General features: G+C 25.2%; 1 protein-coding gene across 2 annotated transcripts; it reads right to left on the reverse strand.

Moving 5' to 3' along the window:
* Window positions 1–451: 451 nt before the first annotated feature.
* Window positions 452–19,372, reverse strand: LOC145841905 (zinc finger protein castor homolog 1-like). 2 transcript variants are annotated; one of them, XM_082949203.1, is made up of 34 exons: window positions 19,234–19,372; window positions 18,371–18,457; window positions 16,583–16,678; window positions 16,232–16,319; window positions 16,005–16,143; window positions 15,782–15,822; window positions 15,581–15,656; window positions 15,206–15,344; window positions 14,841–14,902; window positions 14,568–14,722; window positions 14,307–14,375; window positions 14,158–14,248; window positions 13,262–13,429; window positions 11,190–11,362; window positions 10,817–10,942; window positions 9,887–10,029; window positions 9,626–9,796; window positions 9,123–9,269; window positions 8,635–8,749; window positions 8,515–8,566; window positions 8,394–8,445; window positions 8,066–8,157; window positions 7,839–7,933; window positions 7,448–7,570; window positions 5,917–6,345; window positions 5,752–5,852; window positions 5,074–5,241; window positions 3,513–3,608; window positions 3,215–3,302; window positions 2,907–3,051; window positions 2,337–2,545; window positions 1,382–1,507; window positions 1,042–1,164; window positions 452–958 (listed from the first exon to the last, which is right to left on the reverse strand). In XM_082949203.1, exons 1-34 carry the CDS (start codon window positions 19,316–19,318, stop codon window positions 682–684), a joined length of 4,347 nt encoding a protein of 1,448 aa, XP_082805329.1. In that variant the 5' UTR covers window positions 19,319–19,372; the 3' UTR covers window positions 452–681. The 2 variants fall into 2 exon arrangements, with proteins under 2 accessions (XP_082805329.1, XP_082805331.1); XM_082949205.1 differs by lacking the exon at window positions 9,626–9,796.
* Between the last annotated feature and the right edge of the window lie 6,351 nt (window positions 19,373–25,723).

The raw sequence follows: 25,723 nt of genomic DNA on the forward strand, positions 1-25,723 counted from the left end.
TTTGTAAAAACAGTTTAAGTTTCGCTAAACTGAAAACAAATATTAATTGTTATCAAGTATTGTAATAAATAAAGTAAAACTAATGTCAGAAACTAAATATTATATAATATTATATATTTTAGACTATGTAGAGTTTTTTTTTAAACTTTGAAATTATGAAAGTCAAAACGCGTCGCTTAATAAACTAATGAAAAAAAACCATGTCTGTTTGTTACAAATGGATCTCTTTCAGTATTATGACACTTTTTGCATATTTAACTAAAGCATGTTTAAATGTTTAAGCATAAAAAATCTAAAGCAGTATATAATTAATCAAGTTTTTAATTTTTTAGCTCTGCTATAATTTTCTATTTCTTATAAGTTAAAAAATAATATACTTTATACTACTTTATTTCTGTTACTTTCAGCAAATATATAATTTTAACTACAAAAAGGACACATTTGAGGTATTAATGTTTTAATTATACTCAAAACACAAACAAAATGAAACAAGCTATAAAAATTTACCATAGAGCTTTGCAAAGGCCACACGTATAAGTTATGTATAAGATTTTGGAAGACTGAGAAAATAAATACAAGTTTGTTATAAAATAGAAAAGTTTAGAAAACAAAAAACTGTGAAGACTCATGCAGTAAGTTGGTACAAGTGCTGATTTTTCAGAAAAAATCGTCAAAATTTAATTAAAGTTTGCTAGAACTTTCGTCGCTGATCACCGGAAGGTCGTTCTCGGTTTTTACGGGGCACAAGCCGCTAGGTGGCGCCATTCGGTGCACGACGACCGGTATCAGAGAACTGACGAAACCCGAGTAAGGTGGGATCACAGGGGGTGCGCTGGACACCATTTGCCGAGGGTAGAGGAAGTTGTTTGTGACGTCAAGTGATGACGGTATCAGGCGGTTGACGTCACCGTTTCTCGAAACTATTGTCGGAGGAGAAAGGGAAATTCTGTTGTCGTCACTGTATTTTTTATCATTGTTAGTACTTTTTGAAACTTGTAGATGTTTTAGCTGTTAAAGCTTGTTAAGTAGGTGTGAAATTACCTGAAAGAAGTTGGGTTTCGTAGCATGTTCTCGTTGTGTTTTTGGTAATGTGAAGCGATTGAGCTCACTCCTACTACCGTGTACTCGCAATCGGTGCAGTGGTAGTGAGATATTTGCTTGGTTCTGAAAAAACAAACTGTTTATTAATACCTGTTTTAGTAATAACAAACTGCACAATGTTTTAAACTTAAAATGGGTTTTAAGCCTTATTAATCTTTAGTAAAACTAATTTTACGTTTCACTACTTAATTTGTACTAAAAATGCTAAATAAACTAATTTATTAAAGAACTATTTAAAAAACTATACACAACCTACTTTAAAAAAGGTTTATATAGAAACCTGTACTTGCAGTCATTTCGTCCACAATCATCGGAACCCCTGAACCTCTCAAAGTTAAATTGTTGTAACTCAGTTTGACGGTCGTGAGATTTTCTGTGAGTTTGGACTTTTGCACTGTCTGTGCATCTGTTTATTAAAATAAAATAATCAGTAAAATTTTTACAAAAAGAATGATGGAGTTAAAAAAGTCTAATAGTTTTAGTTATTTGTTATAGATAAAAAAAGTAGTAGTTGTTAGAGCATTTAACCTGACTCTAATAAGCATCTAAACAACATTAGTCCTTAAAAATGTTAGTAGTAAATATGATACAAAAAATTATAACTTTTGTAGAATACAATAATTAAATTGCAGTTTAAGCTTAAAACTTTGCATAAACAGATGAATACCGAAATGTTGCAATCATTGAGAAAAATTAACTTAAACAGCTATGTAAATTTTCAAAATGTTGAGTTAGCATTATAAAATTGATATTGGTTTTATTTTTTGTCTACGTAAGCTTATTTCTGTAAGTTTAAGTTTTTAAATTCTTGTTTTTACTGATTAAAGTTGTTGCTTAAAACTTATGAATTTAAAATATGCTTATTTAAAATAATTTTACTTTCCTTTGTATTTCCTAAAATTATTATAAATTAAATTATTTTTAAGAAAAAACTAATTTTCTTTAATACTAAAAATAAAAATCTACATCTAAAACATGACTTTAGTAAATGTTAACATATGCACAATATGTTCGAGGAGCTTTAAACAAGTAATCTTTTAAAACTATAACTTAGTTAAGTTTATAAAGTCCACTAACTGTTTAATTACCTCAAAAAAAGAACAAAAAAAGTATTGTTTAGAAATTTCAACTAATTTTGAGTTTTAACTGGTTACAACTACTTTTATAAATATTAAAAAAATATGTCATAAAATATACATGTTTAATAAAACAATAAAACATTTATTTTAACCAACTTAAAATCGCAGCGAAGACAGTGGAAGTGGGTGCTCTTCAGCTTGAAATCGCACTCCTCATCCCTGCAGTCCTGCGACATCTTGTACCTCTTGAAGTCGTTCTTCTCCAGCATGGCCACCCTCTGATGGTGCAGCCGGTGCTTGTTGATGTGGGACCTCCCCAGAAACCTGTACCCACATCCTTCGTGGGTGCAGTGGTAGTGCGGTGCCTGATTGTTGAGAAATATTGTTGAATATATTTGAGAAAGAATATATAATTTTCATATTTTTATAAGTTTGTTATTTTTAATAGATAATGATAATCAATTAATAATGTTGTGCTTAGGTGACATAATTTTAATTAAATTTTATAAAAACGGTTTTTTACACACCCTTTCATATCTATTAATGCGGTTTAAGTTTCAAAGTTTTTATGATAAGCTTTACATAGAATATCACAGTATTTAAAAGTAAGCATCTACATTGCTTCTGAACCATATTTTCTTTAATTTATTTATACGTTTACTAAGACAGTTAAAGTTCCAAAAAAAAAAATTAAGATAGACAGAAGTATAAAAAGTAATTATTCACCTTATTTCTGAACTGGCAATCAACATCTTGGCAGTCTTGGCAATGATCAAACTTTTCAAACCCATCCGGAAGCTTGGTTTTTGAGTTTAATTTGTACGAAGTGAACATGTGCCCCTCGTTTGTCACTTCAGTTCGATCGTTTTTACTAAAATATAGACTTATTAAGATATTTGGAATTATATTTTTGAAACTTGACTGTAGTCTTAAACATGTCTTACAGCTGACTATACAAATAATTAATTAAAGTATAAGTGTAAATGTATTTTGTATGAAATCAATTTAAAAAATGTTTACAATAAAACTATTACCTTGCATTTTTATACTTTGATGGAGAAAAAAAATCAATTTCTTCCTGAGAACTTGAGTTTAGGCAAGATGAATTGTGTAGCTGGACACCTATTTTTAAAATATTTATTAATTATCATATTAGTTAAACTGTTGTGATGTAAAAAGTACTAAATTAAATAATTTAATGTTTTATGTAATTTATCTGATTAAAACTTTCATTTCAAATAATTTACAAAAAAATTATTGTTGTATTTACATTTAATTTTTAGTTTTAAAATATCAGATAGGCACTAAAAACAATTTATATTGTAGACTGACTACTTTTAAATGCAGTTGTTGTTTCCTCATTGTTATCTAAACTTGTTTTGCTCAAATCCACGGGAAAGTGCTCTTCTTCATCATCATTCATGTGTGCTTAAACAAATACAATATAAACATAAGTTAAAGAAAACAGTAAGTTTGAACCAATATTACTAACTATAAGAAGAAAGCTAACTTAAATTTTAAGTAACTTAAGTTACAGATCTATTATTTCCGTTTTTTTATATTAAAAGCATAAATTTGAACAACAAAGACCTAAAAGAATGCATTTTTAGAATACAAAGTTTTATGCTTTATATCAAAAACGTAAAAAATTATAACATTGTCTGATATTTAGAAAACAACTTGAAAATTTTAGCTTGTAATAAAGTATAAAATTAACTTATTTAAATATTGAAACAAGAAATATTACAAAAATAATTATATTGATAGTATTGAACGAAGGGTTTTATAAAAATAAGTCCTCCGCAATTTATCAAAGAGTAGTATTATAATCAGCAAACAATCAAATTCGCAAAACATATTTTCATATATTAATCAAATTTTCTTAACAATCTATCATTAAAATAGCGAATTTTTAGAATATTTATTAGATTTAATCGAAATTTTATAGCGCTAACTTTAATCTATATCGTACAAATAAAGTATCCAGATCATTTGTTGCAAACAATGTTGCATTAAAGTTATTTTTGACGTTACCCAGAGATTTTTAAACTAATTTTAAGTTTTTTTTTTCGTTTTTATATTAGTATAAACAAAGTAAATTTTTTGAATAACTTTGTATCCAAAAAAAACTTTTTAAATCAGTTTATTTACTTTAAACTTTTTATAATACCTTCAAGATAAAATTACAGAATAGTTTATTGAAATTTCAAAATATATGTAGCCTGAGAAAAAATCAAACACTAACATAATAGTAATAGTAACTCATATTTATGTAATTTTAACAAATTTTCAAACACTATTCAAATTTATTGAAATCTAGCTCTTAAAAAATAAACAGTGTTTTATAATAAACTTTTAAAGATCTATTTTGCTATTTAGTTATTTCTAGCTAAAAAAACTTTAAAAACGTTTAAGATTATTTAAAACAAAAATAGATTTATTAATTACGTAAAAAACGTTTTGGAAACTTTTTTATAATGTTATTATTGAAAATGTTTGATTAAAGATATTATTCATTAATTTACAAAAGAGCTGATTTGATTAAAAACTTCTACTAACTGTAGATGTACTGAAAATAAAATAAATGACAAATATTTAAACTTAACATACATCAGTTAAAAGCTCAAGTACAAAAATACCATAATTTAGAATACCATGGTTCTTTGTACCTGCCTTGTATTTTCACATTTTTGAATTAAGATCAAGATGCGAAAAACACTCGGCAGGCTTATGTAAACTTAAAAGTCATACAATGGCTTTGAGTCTTTGTTACCATTATCTTGCTAAATTTTAGACAGCTAAAAGTTATTACTAGTAAATAGCTGGATTATACATAATACAGTTAAATATTATAACGTTTTAGTAAAACTTGTCGCTTAAAAAAAGTAGTTACCTCGTTTAAATATAGACGAAACCTTGGTAGAGTCGTTTTTAAAATGATGACCATTGTTGCTGTTGTAGTTAAAAGATGCAGCAACTTTGTTTTCTTCAACGTTGTTTTCGTAGTTCATAGCAGCGGAAGTGAAAGTTTTTTTCAGTTTATCAAAACCGTTACAGATATCTAAAAAGTTTTTAAGTTTTTACTTGATACTTTGGTGTAAAACGCATTGTTAGTTTCTCGTATGAAAATAATTTCTAATGTTTTTAAAAAAGAATAAAGTAGTGATGACCATTATTACCTTTTAAGTTTAAAACGTGTCTAAAAGTAAAGCAATCCTTATAGGAGTTTTAATTTAAAAGTTTTACTTCAGACTAGTTAATTATACAGAGCTAATTCACTTATTTCGTGCATACAATGCAACAAGTAAAATTGGCATAAACTTAAGCTTTTAAACTTCTACCTAACTTTAAAAGAGTTTAATTTTATTGACAACATATGATAAACCCGGTAGCTAATATATTAAACGAGCAAAGTCAATTATAATCTGCAGCTGTCATTGATTCTTAAAAACTTTGATTATTGTAAGTAGATGAAACTTTCAAAAAAAATCTTGTACAAATATTAAAAGATAATAGACAAATTAGTATATAGTTAAAAAAGCTATATACAAACAATAAATTGGAAACAAACCTTGGTTGTGAATCTTGAAACTTTGAAAGCTGAGGTCGGGTTTGCCAGCAAAAGAGCCATTTAAACTCTCGTTCATCGATATAGCGTCGTAAGTTCGCTTTCTGAAAAATACTTTTTTTCTCAGTAAACAATTTTTAACGACTTTTTCACACAACAACAAACTACCTGTTACTGTTGGTGAATATGGCGGAGTTTGTGCTTGAGTTTTGCGAGTTGCTCGCTTTCGTCAAGTCTTGTATGTTGCTGTGCATCAAGTCTTTGTTTTCATTAACGCTATTCGTCTCCATATAAATTGCGTCATTAGCAGATTTGTTCTCACCACTTTTGGTGAGCTGACTTTCGAGCAGATTTTTGTTGTTCGTGACTTCACTTTCAGTTTCATTTTTGTTTTCGTTTGTTTCCGAACTTTCGTCGTCTATTGTTAGTTTTTCTTCCAGGTTTTTGCTGCTTCTATTTGAGCTTAAGTTGTTTTCCAGTTTGTGATTGTAGTTAGTGTAAGGGGATAATGCGGGTTTAGAAGTGACAATATTGTTTTCGAGAAAAATTGGAAGTTTCATTTGCACAACACCTTTTAGTCTCAATTGTTCATGGTAGCTAAAAAAGAAAATTAACTTGAATATAAATATGTTTCAACGATCATACTTGAAAATATTTTAAAGTTAACATCATGTTTGTAGGCTAAAATAGTATATATCACAATTATAAAAACACTTAAAAAATTTTTCTACAACTTAACTTCTGTATTTGTTTAAAGTTCTTTAATGTTTAACAGTTGAGTATTGCTCAAAAACTTGGTAGTTTTGAAAAAAACGTGTATAACTTTAAAAGTTTCTTTTTAAATACAACTGCTTCATTCACTGAAACGACTTAAACGAACATTTATATAAAGGTTAAATAACTAAGTTGAGATAAAACCAAAACAATTAAGAACTGAAAAAATGAGGAATTACCAGGTCAAATGCAAATTAATACTTATTACTACCTTTCATTGAAATAAATTATCAAGAATTTACATGTTTGGTTGAAAATAAGTATACCTTAATAGTATGAGTATTTGTTGAAAATGTTATAAGTAAAAATATATTTGTTGATAAATTCATTTTTTCTTTTATTTTATAAGAGTTTAAAACTATAAAATTTTTAAAACAAATATAGTTTATTTAAAGTTTAGTACTTTACAGACAAAAACAAACTTTTAAGTCAATATGATTAATTGGTTGTTTAAATAGTCGAATTATCTTGAAACTATATCTATTAATAAAAATTACAAACAAAGCGTTTAGTCTGTATGAAATTAGCTACTTTTTTAATTGATTAAGTAAATTGTTAAAATTATTCAAACCTTACATTGATTAAAATAAATATTACAGTTTTTATCTCAATATAATTCATTTAATTAGCCAAGTTATAAAGATTACGTTTAAAATTAGCAATGTTACTCCATTGGTGCTGAATATTCTAAAAGGAATGACTTTTTTTAAATAGAAAAACTTTCAAAGTTTAAAAAACAAAAACAATCACAACTTATGATTTTATTTTTACATATTAAAAGTATAACTTATTTAATCTTATTAAACTGTTTTTTAGATGTACTGTAAAGCTTTGTAATGAAAAAAAAACTCTAGGGTTATTAACTATTAGTATATCTTTAACTTAAGAATTTTTTTAAGCAATTTAATCTGAAAAACAAACAAACTTTGCATGGTTGACAACAAGTCTTATGTCAGCGAATACGGCACAACATCCTTCTACTGTGCAATGGTAGTGCCTCAACTTCACAAATGAACAGTAATCTGAACTACACTCCCCTGGTTCGTACCTAGGTAAGTTTATAAAATAAATTAAACATATTAAAAAAAGATATTTGTTTGAAGTCAAAAAAATATTTTTAGTAAAAATACTTTGATACAAATAATTTAAAGTATTAATACTTTATTACAAAAATAAGTAGCTTATTGACCATGTGCTAGGACCAAATATTTTTAGCGTTTTTTTTTGTCGTTCAGTTAACTAATAACTAGGAAGCATCTTGTTTTTTTAAAGGAAGTTTAACTAAGCATACTTATAAGTCAACTAAATGTTCTTACCCTCGAAAATATCTAGAAATTCCTTGAGTGACAGAGCTTGTTGCAAAATATGGATTTTTAAACATTCCATTGGTAGGAAAAAGCTCGATTCCAGTCTAAAAAAGGTTTAGTTTGAAAATTCAGATGAAGTTAACATTAAGCCTGTATAAAAAGAACAAGTGTAACAAGTAATCATAAATAAAAAAAAATAAACTAAAAATATGATGAATCGTTTAATAAGTTACAACCTTTGATTTTATTTCATTAATGTTCTTTTTCAAAGATTGTTTTTCTTCCTTATGCACTGATAAATTGATTGGAATGTTGTCATTTGCTCCAACTGTAACACAGAATTTAAAAAATTATTTTCATGTATTAGAAATATAACAAAAAAAACATTATGAAAGGTCAATTTTTTTGTATAGACAGTAATTTTTTTTAACAGTAGTTATTTTTGATTATTTAAACAATATTATTCTTACAACTTTTTTGTTGAGTATTTAGAAAACTAAACAAGTATCTAAATACAACAACTGTTTTAACTAAGTAGTACAAATTTTGTACTTAAAATCTTACCGCCGTTAGTAGATCCACTTCCATTTAGTTTTGGTGGAATTTTGTTTTCGATCTATAAAAAAGTAAATACAAGTTAAGTGATTTTCCTTACGAAAATTATTTAAAGAAGCTAGTAACTTACAGAAGTTGAATTGTGGTCTTTAAAGTCACCATTTGTTGCAGTTTTGAAGGACCTTAATAATTAAAAAGTACCATTATAAGTTCTTAGATATGTAAAATTCCATTTTAAAAATTTTCTTACTTTTCTAAATGCTTTTGAATGAGTTTGTTGGGGTTCTGGCTGTAAACATGGAACTTTTTGTTTAAATTTTCACTCATGCTCACTGGATCCATGTAAGAACCAGGCTGTCTCAGGTCTGAAAATTTTTTCATTTATCAGATAATATTTTCACTGTTGCTTTTTTACAATGTAACTTGCATCTCTAAGGGTTTTAAAAAGTGTTTATACCCACTTGACTGTAAACTTTTTTGGTACAAAAAACAATAACTTAAAAAAAAAATATTTTTAGAAAATAAAACGGTTTACAACTTAATAAAAGCTGCTTTAATTAAAAAAAAAGCTTTAGTTTATAAGCAACTTTTAGGTTTTATACGTTAAATAATTTTAATTATTTTGCGTTGTCAAAAAAGAATAAACGAAAAATAAGCTTTCAAAAAGTTTAGTTGTTAAAATTTAATCTCTGGAACTTAATTATTTATAAAATCATAACAGTAGTTTAAATCACTCACCACTTCCAGAAGACGTCGAAAGACTTTTTATAGATTTTATTTGCTCATGATTAAATGGATGGAAGTTTAATTTAACTTTTTTCTGGTATAAGTTTTGGTTTTGAAGATGGGCTTGAGATTTCAGCTTGAGAATGTTGTGATTCTCACCTTTGTTATATAAATAAAAATGTTCAATAAATTGATGAAATATCAAAAAATGCTTTACAAACAATCGAATATTTTTAAGAAAAAAGTTTAAATAATCTTAGTAATAATTCTTTTTTTTAAGTTTGGTTTTTTTCATTTAACCAATAGACAGTAACTTTATAGAAAGTCCTAAATTTTTAGATAATTAACAAAAAAAAAAGCGAAGTCTACTAAGAATTTAGCAGGTTTATAGTGAAAGCTATATTGAGTATTTTAGAGTATTGTAAAGGTAAAGATTAAAAAGCTTAAAGTATGTAGAAAAACAAAAGAAAAAAACAAATGAAGGTTCTGTTTATATACAAAGAAGAAAATCTCACGAGAAAAGTTAGCAAGAAAGCAGGAAGGTATTTTTTTCGCCTTGTTAAAACTAAGTTTCACCAAGCGACGCTTGACATCCACTTTGCTGACTTGAGGGGCGAACTTGGCAACTTTCAATTTTTGTAAATCGTGAACTGGTGGACTACTCGAGTGGTTACTTTTACTTGTAACTGACGAAGAAGGATAAAGTAAAAAAAAAGTAAAAAAAGAAGAAAGAAAAGCTTGTTTTTTTAGTACATTAAAAGATAATATTATTAAACCTGTATTATGGTTTATTTCAACTTCTCTTTCATGCTTGCGTTTGTGGGAGATAGCTTGGTTGGTGGAACTGAAACTCTCATTGCAGTTTGGTCGCAAGCAGTGGAAATGATTAGTCCTGCCATTCCACTGACAATTTGTATACCTAAAATAAATAAACAGGTAACAAATTTTATCATTAAAAACACAAAATGTGGGCTTTTTATTACTACTACACAGTACAAAAATATTTACTAGAAATGAATAACAAACTGGAGTAAAATAGAAAGAAATGAAGTTTTTTCTACTGACGCGTAGTTAACTGCCGAATAAGATTAGACAATTTGACGAGTCTTGAACTCGAACTTTAGTGACTATGTGATAATTTCTAATCTCAGTAGGCAACACGTCAGTGGAAATAAAGTTAAATTTATTAAAAGTTTGTTTTCAAGGAGCCTTGGTAATTTTCACCTCTCAGGGTTTCACATAGTGTTCATACCCACTTGATTGTATACTTTTTTGATACCAAAAACATTGACTTAACAAAAAAATATGAAAATAAAACGGTTTACTTTAAAATTGCTAAAACTGTTATAAACCACAGTTTTAATGTATTTGATATTATAAAAAGCTATATAAGAATATTTAATTTAGTCTTAATGCTGTACAATAGATGAAATTTGTAGTAAAAAATAATTTAAAGTTTTAAACAAATCTATATAGCTTTCAAAAAAGCATATTGCTTTATAAATAGTTATAAAGTTTTATATTAAATTTATAATCCGCAAATTTCTAAAGAAGTATATTTCTATATTAAATTAAAGTTAAATTAACTGTTCGTTAAAGAACTAGTATCTAACTGAACTATAAAAAATGCGCGTAAAATTGTTTATCAAATTATAACAGAAGTTTAGCAAAAATATTATAAAAAGGTTATAGATATAAATACATACCTACAGTCTTCGTTTTTGTAAAACTTTTTAAATCCCTGCCTTGTGTAATTGTCGTCTTTAATGTGGTAAGACTTGTGTTTTTCCATCTCACTCTTGTTTTTGAATCGAAAATTGCACCCTTCTCGTCTGTTTAGAAGTTTTAAGTTACCTACTTTATTACACTACATAAAAAAATTTAGCACATATTATTTATTTAAGTATAACAAGTTTACAAAATGCAACAATAATATCAACTTTAAATAAAAAAAAGTTAGCTTAAACCAGGCACAAAAAATAAAAACATTTTTTTGTATAAAAAAATCGATAAAAGTAAATTAAGATAAAAGATTTTTCTTTATATAACTACAATATATTTTATGAAAATTTGACTAACGTGCAATGGAAATGAGTCGTCTTCATGTCGTTGAAAGGACAATCTTTGTAATTGCACCTTTCGTTTGCTCGGTATCGTTGAAACCCGTTTTTAGCCAACTCTTCGTCTTTCACATGAAACTTTTTGTGAGTCATGACGTCAGATGTTGACGTGTAAACTTTCGTACATCCCGACTGTTTTCCAAATTTATTTATTTAAATGAAAAATAAAATCATATTGAATATACTCAAGTTATTTTATTAAACAAAATGTGTTTTGTAACTTTTATCTTTTAAGTCTGAATTCACTAGTAAACGACTTTCGGTATAACTTGTTTGTAAAAGACTGAATATTTCTAATGACTTGACTATAACAATTTAAACATTTTATTACTTTGATAACTAGTTGAATAAAGTTTAGAATTTTTTTAAATGTTTTAAAGATTAATACTAAACTAAAAATTACAAAAATTTTTAGTTTGTTTTACTTAGTTTATATTCTTTATTCTTAAAACACTTTTTAAACCTTAGAAATTTATAATGCTTTGAGTTTATGCTAGCAGTAGTTGAACTTATTTTACCTTGCACTGTAGTGTTTACAGCTTACTTTACACTTTAACCTAAAAGGTTAAACATTAGCACTTAAAACTTAAGCTATATACTTTTTATACTAGTTTTAAAACCAAATGTGAAATTTTGTTCAAAAAGCTATAACTTGAACTATTGTGATAAATAAATCCAATTAAAAATTAATTAATTCAATGCGTTTAAAAAGAACGGATATAAAAGATAAATATCTTTATTCTAACAAATTTGTAAAAAAATAATTGTCGAAAGTTTTCAATTATTTCTAAGCGATTTCCGCAAGTAATTAGTATTAAGTCAGTAAGTGATAAAAAATCTCTTCTCAGCTCAAATAAAATTTAATTTTTGTCAACGTACGACGACAAAAACAATTAAATATCCTAAACGGATAAAACTTTTCTAAATTCGCTCATCGGTTTTTGTCTAGTTAAAAAATAAGTAATTACTTTAGCGTAGATTTTTCTTAGAAAATCTATTTAATTAATGTTAAAGCATGTGTTTTAAAAAATTAAGCATATTTTAGAGTTTAAATTTATATATAAAAACAAACTTAGTTTGCTAATTTCAGAAAAAAATAGAAGTTTTTTTAAGTTCAAGATTTTTTTGTACAAGTTTATAAAACTTATACGTTTGTCAGCATTTATCATTATTTTAAGTCAAACTTGAAAGTTATTTTTCGAGTTTTATTAAAACATTTTACTTTTTTAAACTTTAAAACTAGCTTTTTATTATATAATATAGCAAATACGTAAGCAATGACTGCATAGAAAAAGCAAAGAGAATTAAGATATTTACTTTTGAACGTAATAAAAAGACTACACAGCGGATTTCGTAATTAAACTAAAACATCCCACAATAACTTTGATACTTCGTAACGTGTACTAAAACTATAAGTTTTTTGTCAATAGTTAGTATACTTTCTAATAAATAAAGCTTTTGTTTAGTACAATACATTTATATTTTAAACGAAATTATAAATAGAATTATTTATTAACAAAAAATATATATTACAACCTAGGTTATTTTAATCACCTCATTAAATAACTTTAAAAATTTTTTAAACAACAGCTTTAATTTGAAAACATTAATTCAAAACATACTAATACAAATTAGTAAAAATATTTAAACTTAACAGATGTACAATAATGTTTAAGAACAGTTCTTTTCGCATTTAGTTTAGAACTAACTTATTTCTTATCGATAAACTTAATAAAACATACCTAAAAAACCGTGTAAAGTTTAATAGATTATTTCTTAGAACTCTTAAACAAAAAATACTATTGTAAAACTGTTTGTTAAAGATTTAGAGTCAATTAAAACAAGATTTTTATAGTGTTCTATCTGTTATTCACTGTTTTTACAATCTAGACTAACTCAAACTTTACTCACAATATGTAAAACTTGAAACAAAATTCATCTTTTTGAAGTTAAAGTTTTTAATATGTTGTTACGCTTTACAGTTTGTATTTTTAATTTGATTAAAATAGTTTATTATGATTGTAAACATACGTGCAAGCAATGGTAGTGAGTGCTTTTACCATTGTAAATGCATGGACCCTTGAAATGATGTCTGCAATCGTCATTTGGGGCGAATCGCATGAACCCGTGTAAAAGTGAATTGTCACGCTTCTTATGCATGTTGTAATGTCTTTTCACATCTGATTTGTTCGTGAATCTCTGTTTTGTGATAAAAAATACCAAATTATAATTAAACAGACGGTATTTTATAATGATTTTCCATACTTTCTTTAATTTTTGATTTAATAACTTTTTTCTTAAAACTGTAATCAATTCGATGAAAGATCGGATAACCTTTTACTTTTTAACATTAATTAAAGTTTTTGTTTTTATAAGTTTCTATACTATAAGGTTTAAAACGACCAACAATTTTTTTTTTATTGCATATAAAATTAACGTATTTCTTATACAGTTTATAGAAAATTATAAAATTTAACTTTCAATATAAATATGTGTTTTGTAGCTCGTATAAGTTTATTTTTAGATAAAACCATGAACAAAAAATTGTAATTAGTTTTAAAAACTTAAGTGATAAAAAATATAAATTACCTAAAAACTTTATGTTTAAATATAGTACAGTGCATGTTACTATTTTTAGCACATTGTTTTATACTTTGATAAAAATATATTATTTCACATAAATACAAAAGACAATTAGTTTTTAAGCAAACATTGTTATTTTAAGTAAACATCAAGTTCAAAAAAAAGTTCTTAATATGTTGTTAGTAAACTAAAAAACAAAGTTTTAAAATTATACTAACTACTTAATTTTTAGAAAATAGTTACTATTTTACTTCTGATAAGATTTTTACAGTTTTTTTTGGAATGTATATAGTATTAAACGATGTTTTAACATTCAAATAAATACTTGATAATTGCAGACATACTTGATAGTTGCAGTCAGAGTCAATGCAGTGATAATGTTCTCTGTTTCTGTGTGGGCAAAGCTGCTGGTTGCAAGGGTTACTCGCAGAAAACCTGTTTGTAACATATTACTTACATACCGAATTCATAGATAAATTTTACAAACACTAACTTTTGAATGTACTTGTCATAGATTTCGACATGGAAGCTAGTGGGTGGCAAGGTTCCTCTTTTGATTGACCTGAAAAGTATTAGATCTAGTTTACAAACTTCAAATAGTTTTATATATCGTTTAAAATTAAACATTAATAGATTTATATTTCAAAAAATAACAGTGTTAATAATATTATAACACGTTTATAGTTATTATAATATAACTAGTTTGAAATTTTAGTAATTCTTATTTAGTTAAAGTTTGTTATTGTTATCAAACCCGACGCCACTAGATACAGTTCCAGCAGTTATTGAGTCAACTTCATTTTCAGCTTCTTGCTGGTAATCTAAACTTTGTTTTGCTGTATCATTTTGTTGCTGCTGATGTAGTGGATTAAATGACGGTTGGTTGTAATTCAAACCTCTTATATGTGGCTATAGAAATTTAATAAAAGTCTATGATTTTATTAAAACATTAACATTTTATGAAGTGTGTACACGTTTATGAAATAAACATTTATAAATTTTGAGTTAAGGTATAAATAAAACTTACATTTGTCATTTCGTTGTTCATAAGGGGATTAAATCGGATGTTTGGGTTTCCGATTCCGTTACCTAAAATATTTTTGTCTTATTTTTTTAATTAAATAAATACGTAGGAAATATATATAAGGGCATCTTGTAAGCAAAAATATAGACTAAAGTTTATAGTTTTGATAAAACTTTTAGCTTATTCTTTTTAAATTAAATAAAGCTTTCTGAATAAAAATTGGCTGCTTTTAATATTTAAGTTATAAGTTTTAAATAAAAAGATTCATTTATAAATCACATAATTTTAGTTATTTTTGTTCTGTATAGCCAAGTTTTCGGTATAAGAGTTTTAGTACTTAAAAATTAATTTTATAGTTTACAAATTACCATTCATTTTCGATAGAGCCAGCATGAAAGCTGCAGCAGCAGTGTTGCTTCTGTGCTGTTGCGGGTTTATCAACCTGTTAACTGGAAACTTCAGTTTGTTATTTTGATACAAATTGGTATCAAACTTGTTAGGGGTCGCCTGGAATTTTTTTTAGAATATTTGTAAAGTGATCCTGACACTTATGATTTAAGAAAAATAAACATGCTAAAAAAATTCTATACTTTGAGACTCTCAAACATCAATTGTATTGAAACGAACAAAACACTCATATACGAAGATTATTATAACAAAATGGCTAAATACAGCTTTAATTAAATTTTTATGACAAAAATAGTATATTTAAATGAAAAATGATAACAAAACCAAACTTTCACCTGATTCACAGGATTTATGTATCCAACTTTGTATGTGGGTTGTTGTTTTTCGCCACATGATGTTGGTAGTTCTGGCCTAAACATTTCATTGTCTAAGTATTTACTATTAAATGACAAAAAAAACTGTAAAGAAAAATAAGTATACTTTATTGAATATTTGAACTTTTAAAGACTTGTTTAACTTTTTAATTAACAACAAACCTTAAGTTGTTCACCAACGGTAGCGTCCTTGGTTGTTCAGGCTGTTGTAAATATAACAAGGTAAATTGAGACAAGTTTCAAAAATATTTACAAACCAAAAAATGGTTTATTACACCACAATTTATTTTAAACAACCTTATCAGGTTGAATAGTGTTTAATGAAAAACTTTTGTTTTATTTATAATTTTTTTCTATTTATAATGAATTTATTAACACAACTTACTAAGTTTAAGTTGTAGTTAATGGCAGGATTTTTGTTGAGCATGTTTTGAAAGTATAGAAATTCCTGCATTGTAACTCCTGATTCCAACATGGCTTCGTTAGCTGGCTTACTCGCCATAAGTGTCATCAACTTTTTGAATCTTATACAATGCTATTATATAACTTACGAACTAACAATTTGCAAAAAAATTCAAGCATTTATTTATGTTATAAAAAATTATTCTGTACCTGGTGAATTTTTCGAACACAGCATTGTTCAACCCATCATTGCTTTTACCATTACTACTTTCGTTGGTTGGATCAGAGCTTGGTAAACCTGATAAAATAAATTTATCTATATTGTCCAATAATAAAAATGCTTTAAAGTAGTTACCATTGTTTCGAGAAAACTCTCAGTTATCATTTAAACAAAAACGTTTAATTTTTTAAACATATGCTACTTAAATTTTGTCGTCGATAGGATGTTTTGTTGTTTTAAATCAATAAATCGTTTATAAGTAATATTTCCACTTCAAGATAAAATCTTCAGAAAAAAATAATTATTTACTTTGTTAAATAAAAAGCTAACGTTCAACTAACTTTCAGATGTTGTACATTTGACAAAACTTTCACTCGAGCTTGTTGGTAGCGTTAGTTCGGGCTTGTCTGGACTTTGTTCGTTCAAATCTGATTCCACTTTAGAAAATATAATATTTCAAATTATTGATTCAAAAAAAAAAACGGTAGAATTTAGAAGAATGGGTAAAGTAAGTTATAACTTTAATGCATGAGATTTAAATAAATGGACAACTCTAATTGCTTGAAATTGGTATAGTAACAAAAATAGGTAAATTAATCTTAAAATTAGTCTACATAATGGCAAATAAAACTTTAAGCCAAAATCGATTTAAATCTTACTTCGATTTTCAATAAAATTAACTATTAAAACTTTTAAATCCTAGTAGCGATGTCAATCAAAATAAAGAAGTTTTTTTTTATTTCGAATTCGTTATTTACGACAATCAGAATAAAAAGTGAAACAATTAGCTGCCGCTTCCCTAGAAACCGGAAGACAAGAAATCAATTTCAAGAGATTTTTTTTGTCAGGGAAGGGTGTAAACACGAAATTAAATTACTCATTCTAATAAAAGTTTGAAGCAACGCCATTGCCAATTAAAGCAATATTTGTAAAAACACAAAATAAATAATGTTCACACTGAATGACTTTATTGTTGACTTGTTATATTTTAACAATTGTTCTTATAAAGAACAAACTTAGAAAAATTAACGATTTAAAGTCTTAGATACTAGATTAAACGTACTAAGTTACAACAAGGTAATAAAGTATTAAAAGTATAGACTACAATTAATTTATAAACAAAGTTTTTTGTTAAAATATTTTTCAAAAAGGTTTTCTAGGTTTGTTAATTAATATTAAGTAACGTTTAAAAAAAATAATTTGTTCAATATTTAGCAGCTTTTTTGCTTTTAAGTACACCAAACAAAAATAAACTTGTATAGATTTTGTTTTTTAGAACATCATTAGTTAAAATTATATGTATATACTTTCTTGCCTACAAAATAAAAAGTACTTCAAATTACCTAACTATTAAGAAAAGAATAAAAGTATTCATAAGTAATTAATGCTTTATAAAGCAAAAACTTTTATGAATATAAATAAAAACTGTTTTTTTACTCTTGTTTAGTGTTAAACAGATAAAAACCGAATTCAAAAGCAGGTGTTGTTAAATGATTGCTTATTTTTTAAGTACAAATTTATAAATTTTAGTAAATATACTATTAACAGTGCAAGTTTTTTTTACTTATTTCAGTTTAAATTTAAAATTATTAGTGTATAAGTTTAAGCTTTTAATTTTTATAAACTAGCCTTAAAAGGCAAATTACTTAAGGTTAATAGTTCGACAAACTGCTAAAGCTTTATGGCATAAAATAATACAGTATTGTAAAAAATTAAGTTTAATCACATTTTTGTCGCTTCATTTAGACAGCTGTAACATCCAAATGCTAAAAATTAACTTTCAAGTACAAACTTATTTTTATTAAATATGCTTAAACTATTTGTGTTTTTATGTATTGCATTAAATAATTTTGAGCTAAGAACTGTTCTTTTAATTTTATGTTGTGTGTTAAAGAGAGATGTGTAGTATTTAAATGAAAAATTTTAATAAATCTACAATTTGTATTGTTTTTTATTAATCTTTAAGAATCAAGCAAGTAAATAAAAACATAAAATAAATATTTCAAAGTATGATTTGTTTATTTTATACTTGGTTTGAAATTTTAAGTAGTTCATACAAACAACTTAATATTATAAATTGATAGTTAGCATCTATACACTATTTATTTACAAAGAAACAAAAACTGAACCTTTAACATAAGAATCAAAGTTATGATTGTCATCCATTTCATTATCTACACTTTCATTGTTATTTGGATGTGTATTGAAACTATTATCTGAAAACAAAATATTAAGTATTCAAACAACTCTAAACAAAAAAAAACCTCAAACAGCAGTTTACATTGCTTTTATATAAACTGTTAGGAAATAGACTAACTATTTAAAAACAACTCAAAGTTTTTTCAAGTTTTTATTAATTTGAAATTTATTAATACTGTTAAAAGACAATATTAACTTCTGTTATTCGACAGAGAAGCTTCAAATGACAAGTAAAAGTTTCAACCTGCTTCTAATTACTTCCACTAACAACTTATATTTGATGTATGCCGCAAGCTCTTTTTTGCGCGAATATCTCAAAAAATATTTTAAATTTCTCATGGTTTTATTATTAGCAAAACTAATATAAACTTAAGGCGTGCATTTTTCGTAACTACCACCCGACCATAACAGCTTTTATAGCCCTAAAATTTATCAATAATTAAGCAAGCTGAACCTTGCCAATACTGCTTATAATCGACTAAGCGGTTCTTAAGCTGCAGGAAAAATCAAACTTAAACGCTTTTTAAGGAACAACAAAGAATCAAAGCTTTCCACAAAATCAAATGAAACCTTACTGAACACTTTATAAAAGTTCGACAATCGAAACTGTTTTGAAAGCATTTTTTTTGATAAATTTAAATAGCCAACTTTAGTGAAAACAAGTAAAAAAATAAACAAAAATACAGTGCATATAAAAATAATAGTTTAACAGTAAAAAATAAATTAATTTTTATTTTCCTTATTTTTATATACAAAAAACAGTTTAATTTTCAAAGTAAAGCTTTTAACCAACCTGCTAAAATGTTTATGTTTTGCTTCTCTCTGTCTTCTGATTCTAACTTTCTAATTGGTTTATTTCCTTTTCGTCTGGAAGCCATTAAGAATATGCACAATTCAAGCTTTTCTAATTCGGTTCAGTTGTACAAATTAGCTTAAATGCTAAGAGGTGTATTTTTATTTTCTCAATGTAATTAAGTAATAACAAAAATATAAACTTTTATTAGTAAGTTAATACAACAAAACTAAATTAAAAATAAACCTTTTTGAAAACTTGTTATTTATGCATTGAACTAAAGTAACTTTTAATAATAAATACAAACTTTGTTATTAAGACTGCTCAACAAATGTTTTTAGTTTATAAAAATACTTCTCGTGACTTTTGTTTTATTTTTAAGTTTAAAAAATAATGTGGACAAAAACAAGTAAATACTTCTTAAAACTATCAATGCTGCATAAGTATGAAATAATACTTTAATTTCAATCGAAACTAGTTTGAGTAATTTTTATAAAAAAATAAAAATAAGTAGTTTTGTAGATTTCCGCATATAAAAAGTTAATTAAAATATTTTTAAGCTGTAAAAAAAACAACAAGTTCAAACAATTTTTTGCTGAAAAACAAATTCTTTTGTAAAAAATACTTCAAACACATATTCCAAGTAAAAGTTTACATAAACACATAAACTGTTTAAAGTGAAAACATACTAGTAGCTTAAAAATTAAAATACTTTAACGCATCTAAACTTTTGAATATTTTTGAAGTCAACATTTCATAATGTGTTTATTGAAAGATTTAATCAAACATACTTTAGCTAAATAGTCGTGATAGTAAAACAAAATACACAAAAAACGTGATAGAAGGTAATATATATTGCACAGGTGCTATTATAAGAAAGCATTTACCTTAAACAATAACATTTAACATAATTAGAAGTCTAATTCAAGTCAGTTTACAACAAATTAAGCGTTTTAAAAGCTTTCAAAAATAAAAACTTTGAATTAATCTAAAACGTTTCTGACGACTATCACGTTATTAAAAACTCTGTTATTAAATTTGTTTATAAATTTTGCAATTTAAAATCTTAGAAGTTGAAGCATAATAAAATGTTTTTTTTTTAGTCGAAGCTCGCTTTTTATCTTTAATTTATCTAAAGGTAGCAAGAAAAACATAATAAAAGTAATCTTTATCGGTAAAGATTCCAACTTTTTTTGCCCTTTCTTTGCTTTAATATTGAAAAACAAAAAAAAACTTTGAAGGAAATTGTGCACTATACTGTAATATTTTTAAAATTTTTGGTGAATTTATCGATTTTACTGAATTATCTTTTTATTATTATTACTTTTAATACAAAGTTTGTGTATGCTTTGAATTTTTTTCGTATATATTTATAAAGCAAGCATTTTAGAGGAAAATAATTTTTGGATGGTAGCATGAAAAATTATTAATCATAAATAAATGTTGGCATACTTATAAAAAAGTCGTAACTAAAAAAAAAAGATACTTTTTTAAAACTTTAATTTACACACATTTTTACTAGTTTTATGTATTTGTGTCAGACTAACGACATACTAATCGAAGCTTATGTGTAATTCTTTAGGGAATTTGGAAGTGAAGAAATAAAATCATCAATGATTTCAAAAGAATTTAATCAATTTTTTTCACAGTTTTTATAAAAAAATGCAGATAGATACAAAAAGGTATACTTACTTGTAAAAAAAAAATAAAATATTTGAACTTGTATGGTATTTTCTATGAGTTTTCTATAAATTTCCAAAGTTTTTAAGTACTTTTGAACTGTTTAATTTCACTGATTTTAAAGCACTCGAAATAAATTTGTAACTGTGGTTGCTAAACTGTATTTTTTTTCTTTAAAGTTTGTCTTCATCTCAGTACACAAAACAAAAAAGCTGTATGAAAATAATCAAAAACAAAAGCTTAAAAATTAAACATCTAACAAGAAACTAAGAGGGTAGAAGCGAAAAATCATAAAAGCTTTGATTTTACTTAATTTATTAACCACCAAAGCTGAAAAGGTTGTTACAAAGCAAATACTTTAATACTCTCATCAAAAAAATCTAGACAAATAAGTAGAATTATAGGTGAGATAGTTTAAATAATTTTTACTACTTAAACATAGAGACTATATAAAACTGTTGAATAAATTGGATAAAAATAAATCAAAATAAAATCATTACTCCGAAGTAAATTGGTTTTCTGTGGTGGGTAGAAATTGTTTATAAATTTTTGATAAGCAGATTGGAAAAAAAATATGTAAAAATTTAAAAGTTAGAAAACAGCAGATGCGGTTTGTGAAAAATTAGCATTTTGTCGAGATCGATAGGCCGTGTGTATTAAGTATGAAAAAATTTAAGGAAAATAATTTTTGACAGTATTTCAATTTTTTGTTTCCAACGTACTTTTTCGGCATAAAATTAACGCAGAGCTCAACAAACTGAATAAAAACATAATGTCGACCAAAGATGCTTTTTAAAACCTTACTAAATTTAAGTAGTAGTTAAATTTTAGCAGAAATAGTTTAACTTAGTACTACCTACTTGAAAATTGATCTTTATGCGCTATGTTCTCTGTAGATGTTTTAACTTTGTAATGTCATCAAAAAAAAAGCTGACTAATTAAAAAAACAAAACTTAACTAGTTAAAAAGTTTGTTGATATCTCGGTTATAAAAATGTTTTGTGTAATTTTTTTAAAAGGAGCTTTTTTCTGGTTTTCAAACTAACTTTTTTTTACAAATATTATCTTAAATAAAATTAAATTAATAATGTGCAAGTCAATTAGTTTGGCTAACATGGATTTTGATATTTGAAATTCTAAACATAAAACTACCTTTTAAAATCCAATTGTGTACGAATCAACTAAAAACAAACGTTGGTTATTGTTGTTCTAAAAACCCTAAAAATAAGCACATTACTTAAAAAAAAGGTTATAGTTAATGATAGATAAAAATAAGTTAACTAATACTTTATCAACAAATCAATTAACATTTTGTTTAACCTATAAACTCTTTACTTGATGAAGTTTATTAAAAGGAATAAATTATATATTTGGTTAATTAAATTTTTAAAACAAATAAGCTAGTCTGTGTCAAAAAAAAAATTGCAAGTAATAATAAAAAATACTAATTCCTTTTATTTACACATCATTTCGTTTCAGTTATATCATCAAGCAATTCTACAACTTATTTAAAGTACAAATAAAAACTGTATTTAAAATTTTTAAAATTTATAATAGTCATTTTTTTTATTGACTAAATCTGTAAAAAGTATTATAGTACATAAAACAATAACTAAAATTTTTTGAATCAATGTCAGTATATATCTATCTATATATATATAGAGGGTATATAAAAATGGCAGAAAAATTCAATAGTAAAGACTTTTATAAAAGAGAGGTCAAATAAGTTACGAAAAAGTTTACTTTGAGAGATAATGCTTCTCTGCGAGGATAGAGTTTTACTAAGTAACTTATGCATATTAAATTTTAACAAAACATTCAAGTTTAAAACATAACAATGCATAAATAAAAAGCTTTGAAATTTCATGATAAAAATTTTTAGGAAAGATTAATTTTTTGGTACTAAGTTTAAAACTATGATGAAAATATTATAATTTTTGAATTTAAAAGTTATTCAGACAAAAAGCTTAAATGTACAATGTTTTATAAAATAATTTTTCAAATATAATTTACGAATATATTTATAAAATTAAAACATAAAAAACATAAGCATAAGAACTTATTTTAAAATTTAACAAAAAATGTTTTTTTTGCAACTAAAATAAAACCCCAAGTGAAAATTAAAATTAAGAGTAAAATAAAACTAATGTTTAAATTAAACAAAGCTTTGATTAAATAGTTTATAAGAATAGTTATTAAAGAACAAATGACAATTACTTCAAGTAATATTGCATCTACAAAATGTTGTACAATTACGTCACTACATGCTAGCTAATAAAATTATTGGAATGCTAACAAAGTTAAAAGCAAAATTATTTTGTTCTCTATTAAGTTTTAATGCTTATTCAATAACAAATAGAGTATTGTATAAAACAAACTGATGTATTTGTCATTGAAAATCGTACTTTTAAGTTAAAAATATATTTAGTTTTAATTTTAGTTTTAATTTTTTATTACAATAAAACCTTTGTTACGGATACCTTTAGGTAAAAAACTTATCATACGAAATTAAAAGTATATAAACATGAAATTTAATTATATGTTAACAGATATAGATTAAAAGAATGTAAGAAAAGTATCGTTGGTAAACTATTAATTTTATTAATTTTTGGTAGTTGCTAAAATTCTATTTATGTTGATATCAAATTTCTTAACCAAAAGCAACAATTTAAAAGTTTAATTATTGGAGTCCTTATCACTGTTTCAAACGCAAACAAAATTTTGGTCTGTTGACATCTGTTTTAAATTGGGCGATAAAAATTATCAAAAGCCCATATACGCAGCACATTTTAAGTCCAATCGAAAAGCAATTAAAGCTTTTTCATGTAAATACTACGACGCGCATTTTCACAACCCAATCGAAATGTAATTGTCTTTGAAAAGGGCGTTTGAAGGAAAAGTTGGGAGACAATTAAAATTAAGACGGACCAAAATGTATTACTTAACAAGCCATTTAACAGCTTCGACGATCGCGATGCACAATTAAGAATCGCGCTGATTCAATAAAAAGAAAAATTCTGGCGAATGTTTGTTTGTATAACTGAAAGCTTTTGTTTTTTTTTATAAGCGAAAATTGACAATTTGGTAGATTAGAGAAAGTTTTAGGTGAGCGTAAAAGGTTGTACATAATTAAATATAATTTTTCATTTAAACTTCCAAAATCTTTAAGTAGCAAAGCTATTATAAAAAAATTTAAGCACATTTTTTGATAAATACAATGGAGCTCTATTTTTAGGGATTAGAAAAAAAGTATAGTTTTGAAAACTCAACATTACTTGCTGTTACTAAGAAGATATCTGTAATTCTTAGTGTTTTTATATTTAATTGAATTAAGTTTAATATTCACAGGTTATGATATTTTTGCTTAAATGTTACAAAAGAACCAATTAAAAGTTTTTATTGAACTACAAAATTAAAACTTTACTTTCGTAATACTAGTAAATCATGAGTGACCCTAAAATAATATTTGTTTTAAAACCACGCTACTATGTGGTTGTTGAAAATTACAACCACTAAAATAACTGTCGTGAAGTTGTTAGACTAATTTTCAACTATTAAAATAATTAGCACGAATTTCGTTTTGTCTATTCTTTTAAACACGCTTAAAATTAAACTGTTTTAGCTAGTAAAGCTATTTATAAACTTAAAATTTATTTTTAAAGTAGTTTTTTCTTACTTTACGAATAAAAAACTATAAGTTATAGTTTAAATCACTAAAAATTGTTGTTTGTTTTACACATAACAAAAAGCTTCTAATTTTTTTGATATAAATAAAAAAGTTGGTTATTTCTCTGAAGTAAACAATAAAAAGTTTACATTTGAACTTTATACTTGATATTTAATTATATAATAATAAAAACTATTAGCCTAGTCTATAAACTAATTCTAATTTAGAATAAAAAACGTTTTTACCGTTTTAATTATTTTTTTCTACAACGAAAAAGTATATAAATCTTACTATACAATATGGAATACAATCTTAACAAGTTGTAAATTAATATATCAATTGTGAAATTTACATTGTCAATACTGCATTGTTTTGTCTTCAAATATGAAATTTGAATAACAGTTTTGCTACTTAAATTTTATACAAAGCACATAGTTTTAAAAAATAAAATAGATAACAACAAAATACTTTACAACTTAGATCTAAAAATTCTACCTAAATTCTTATGAAAATATAAACACAATGATCTTAAAAACTGTATGTACTTGTTGCTTACTTAGTTAAAACTAGTTACTAAAAAGAAACATAACATTTGTAAAGAAATAAGTAGTTTCAGGGAACTTAGGACTGCAAAATTTTTTTAAACGAAAACTTTTGTCTAAATTTAATATACTATTTTTTTATCTATTTGTATTGTAAATAGACAATAAAAACTTATACGATATGAAAAACACTGAAAAATCTGATCAAAAACTTTAACTTGATAACACTTCAAATTAATAAAAACTCACCTAGTTTTTGAACTTACAAAACAAGCAGAATAAAATTAAGTTGTTTTTGTTAAACACACAAATAATATTTTATTTGCTTAAAAAGTTACAACCTTTTTATTCCAGATTTATTGTTCTTACAACTAAACTAAAGAAACTGTTTAAAAAGAAAACAAAGTTAAACTAATGTTATTTTTACTGAACTAACCCAAAATGTCAATAGCTTTAATCGAAAACAAAGCTTTCTCGTTCACAATAACCAAAAAGTTTCGTTAAACGATCATCTTTTGTATTTTGTGTATGTAAAAATTTTGAACTGCTTCAATTAAAAATAAAGTAATGGTTTGAAATTTTGAAGAAAAGTATTTTTAATT

Source organism: Thalia democratica, chromosome 8, assembly GCF_965202585.1.
Source record: "Thalia democratica chromosome 8, ktThaDemo2.hap1.1, whole genome shotgun sequence".
Lineage (NCBI taxonomy): Eukaryota > Metazoa > Chordata > Thaliacea > Salpida > Salpidae > Thalia > Thalia democratica.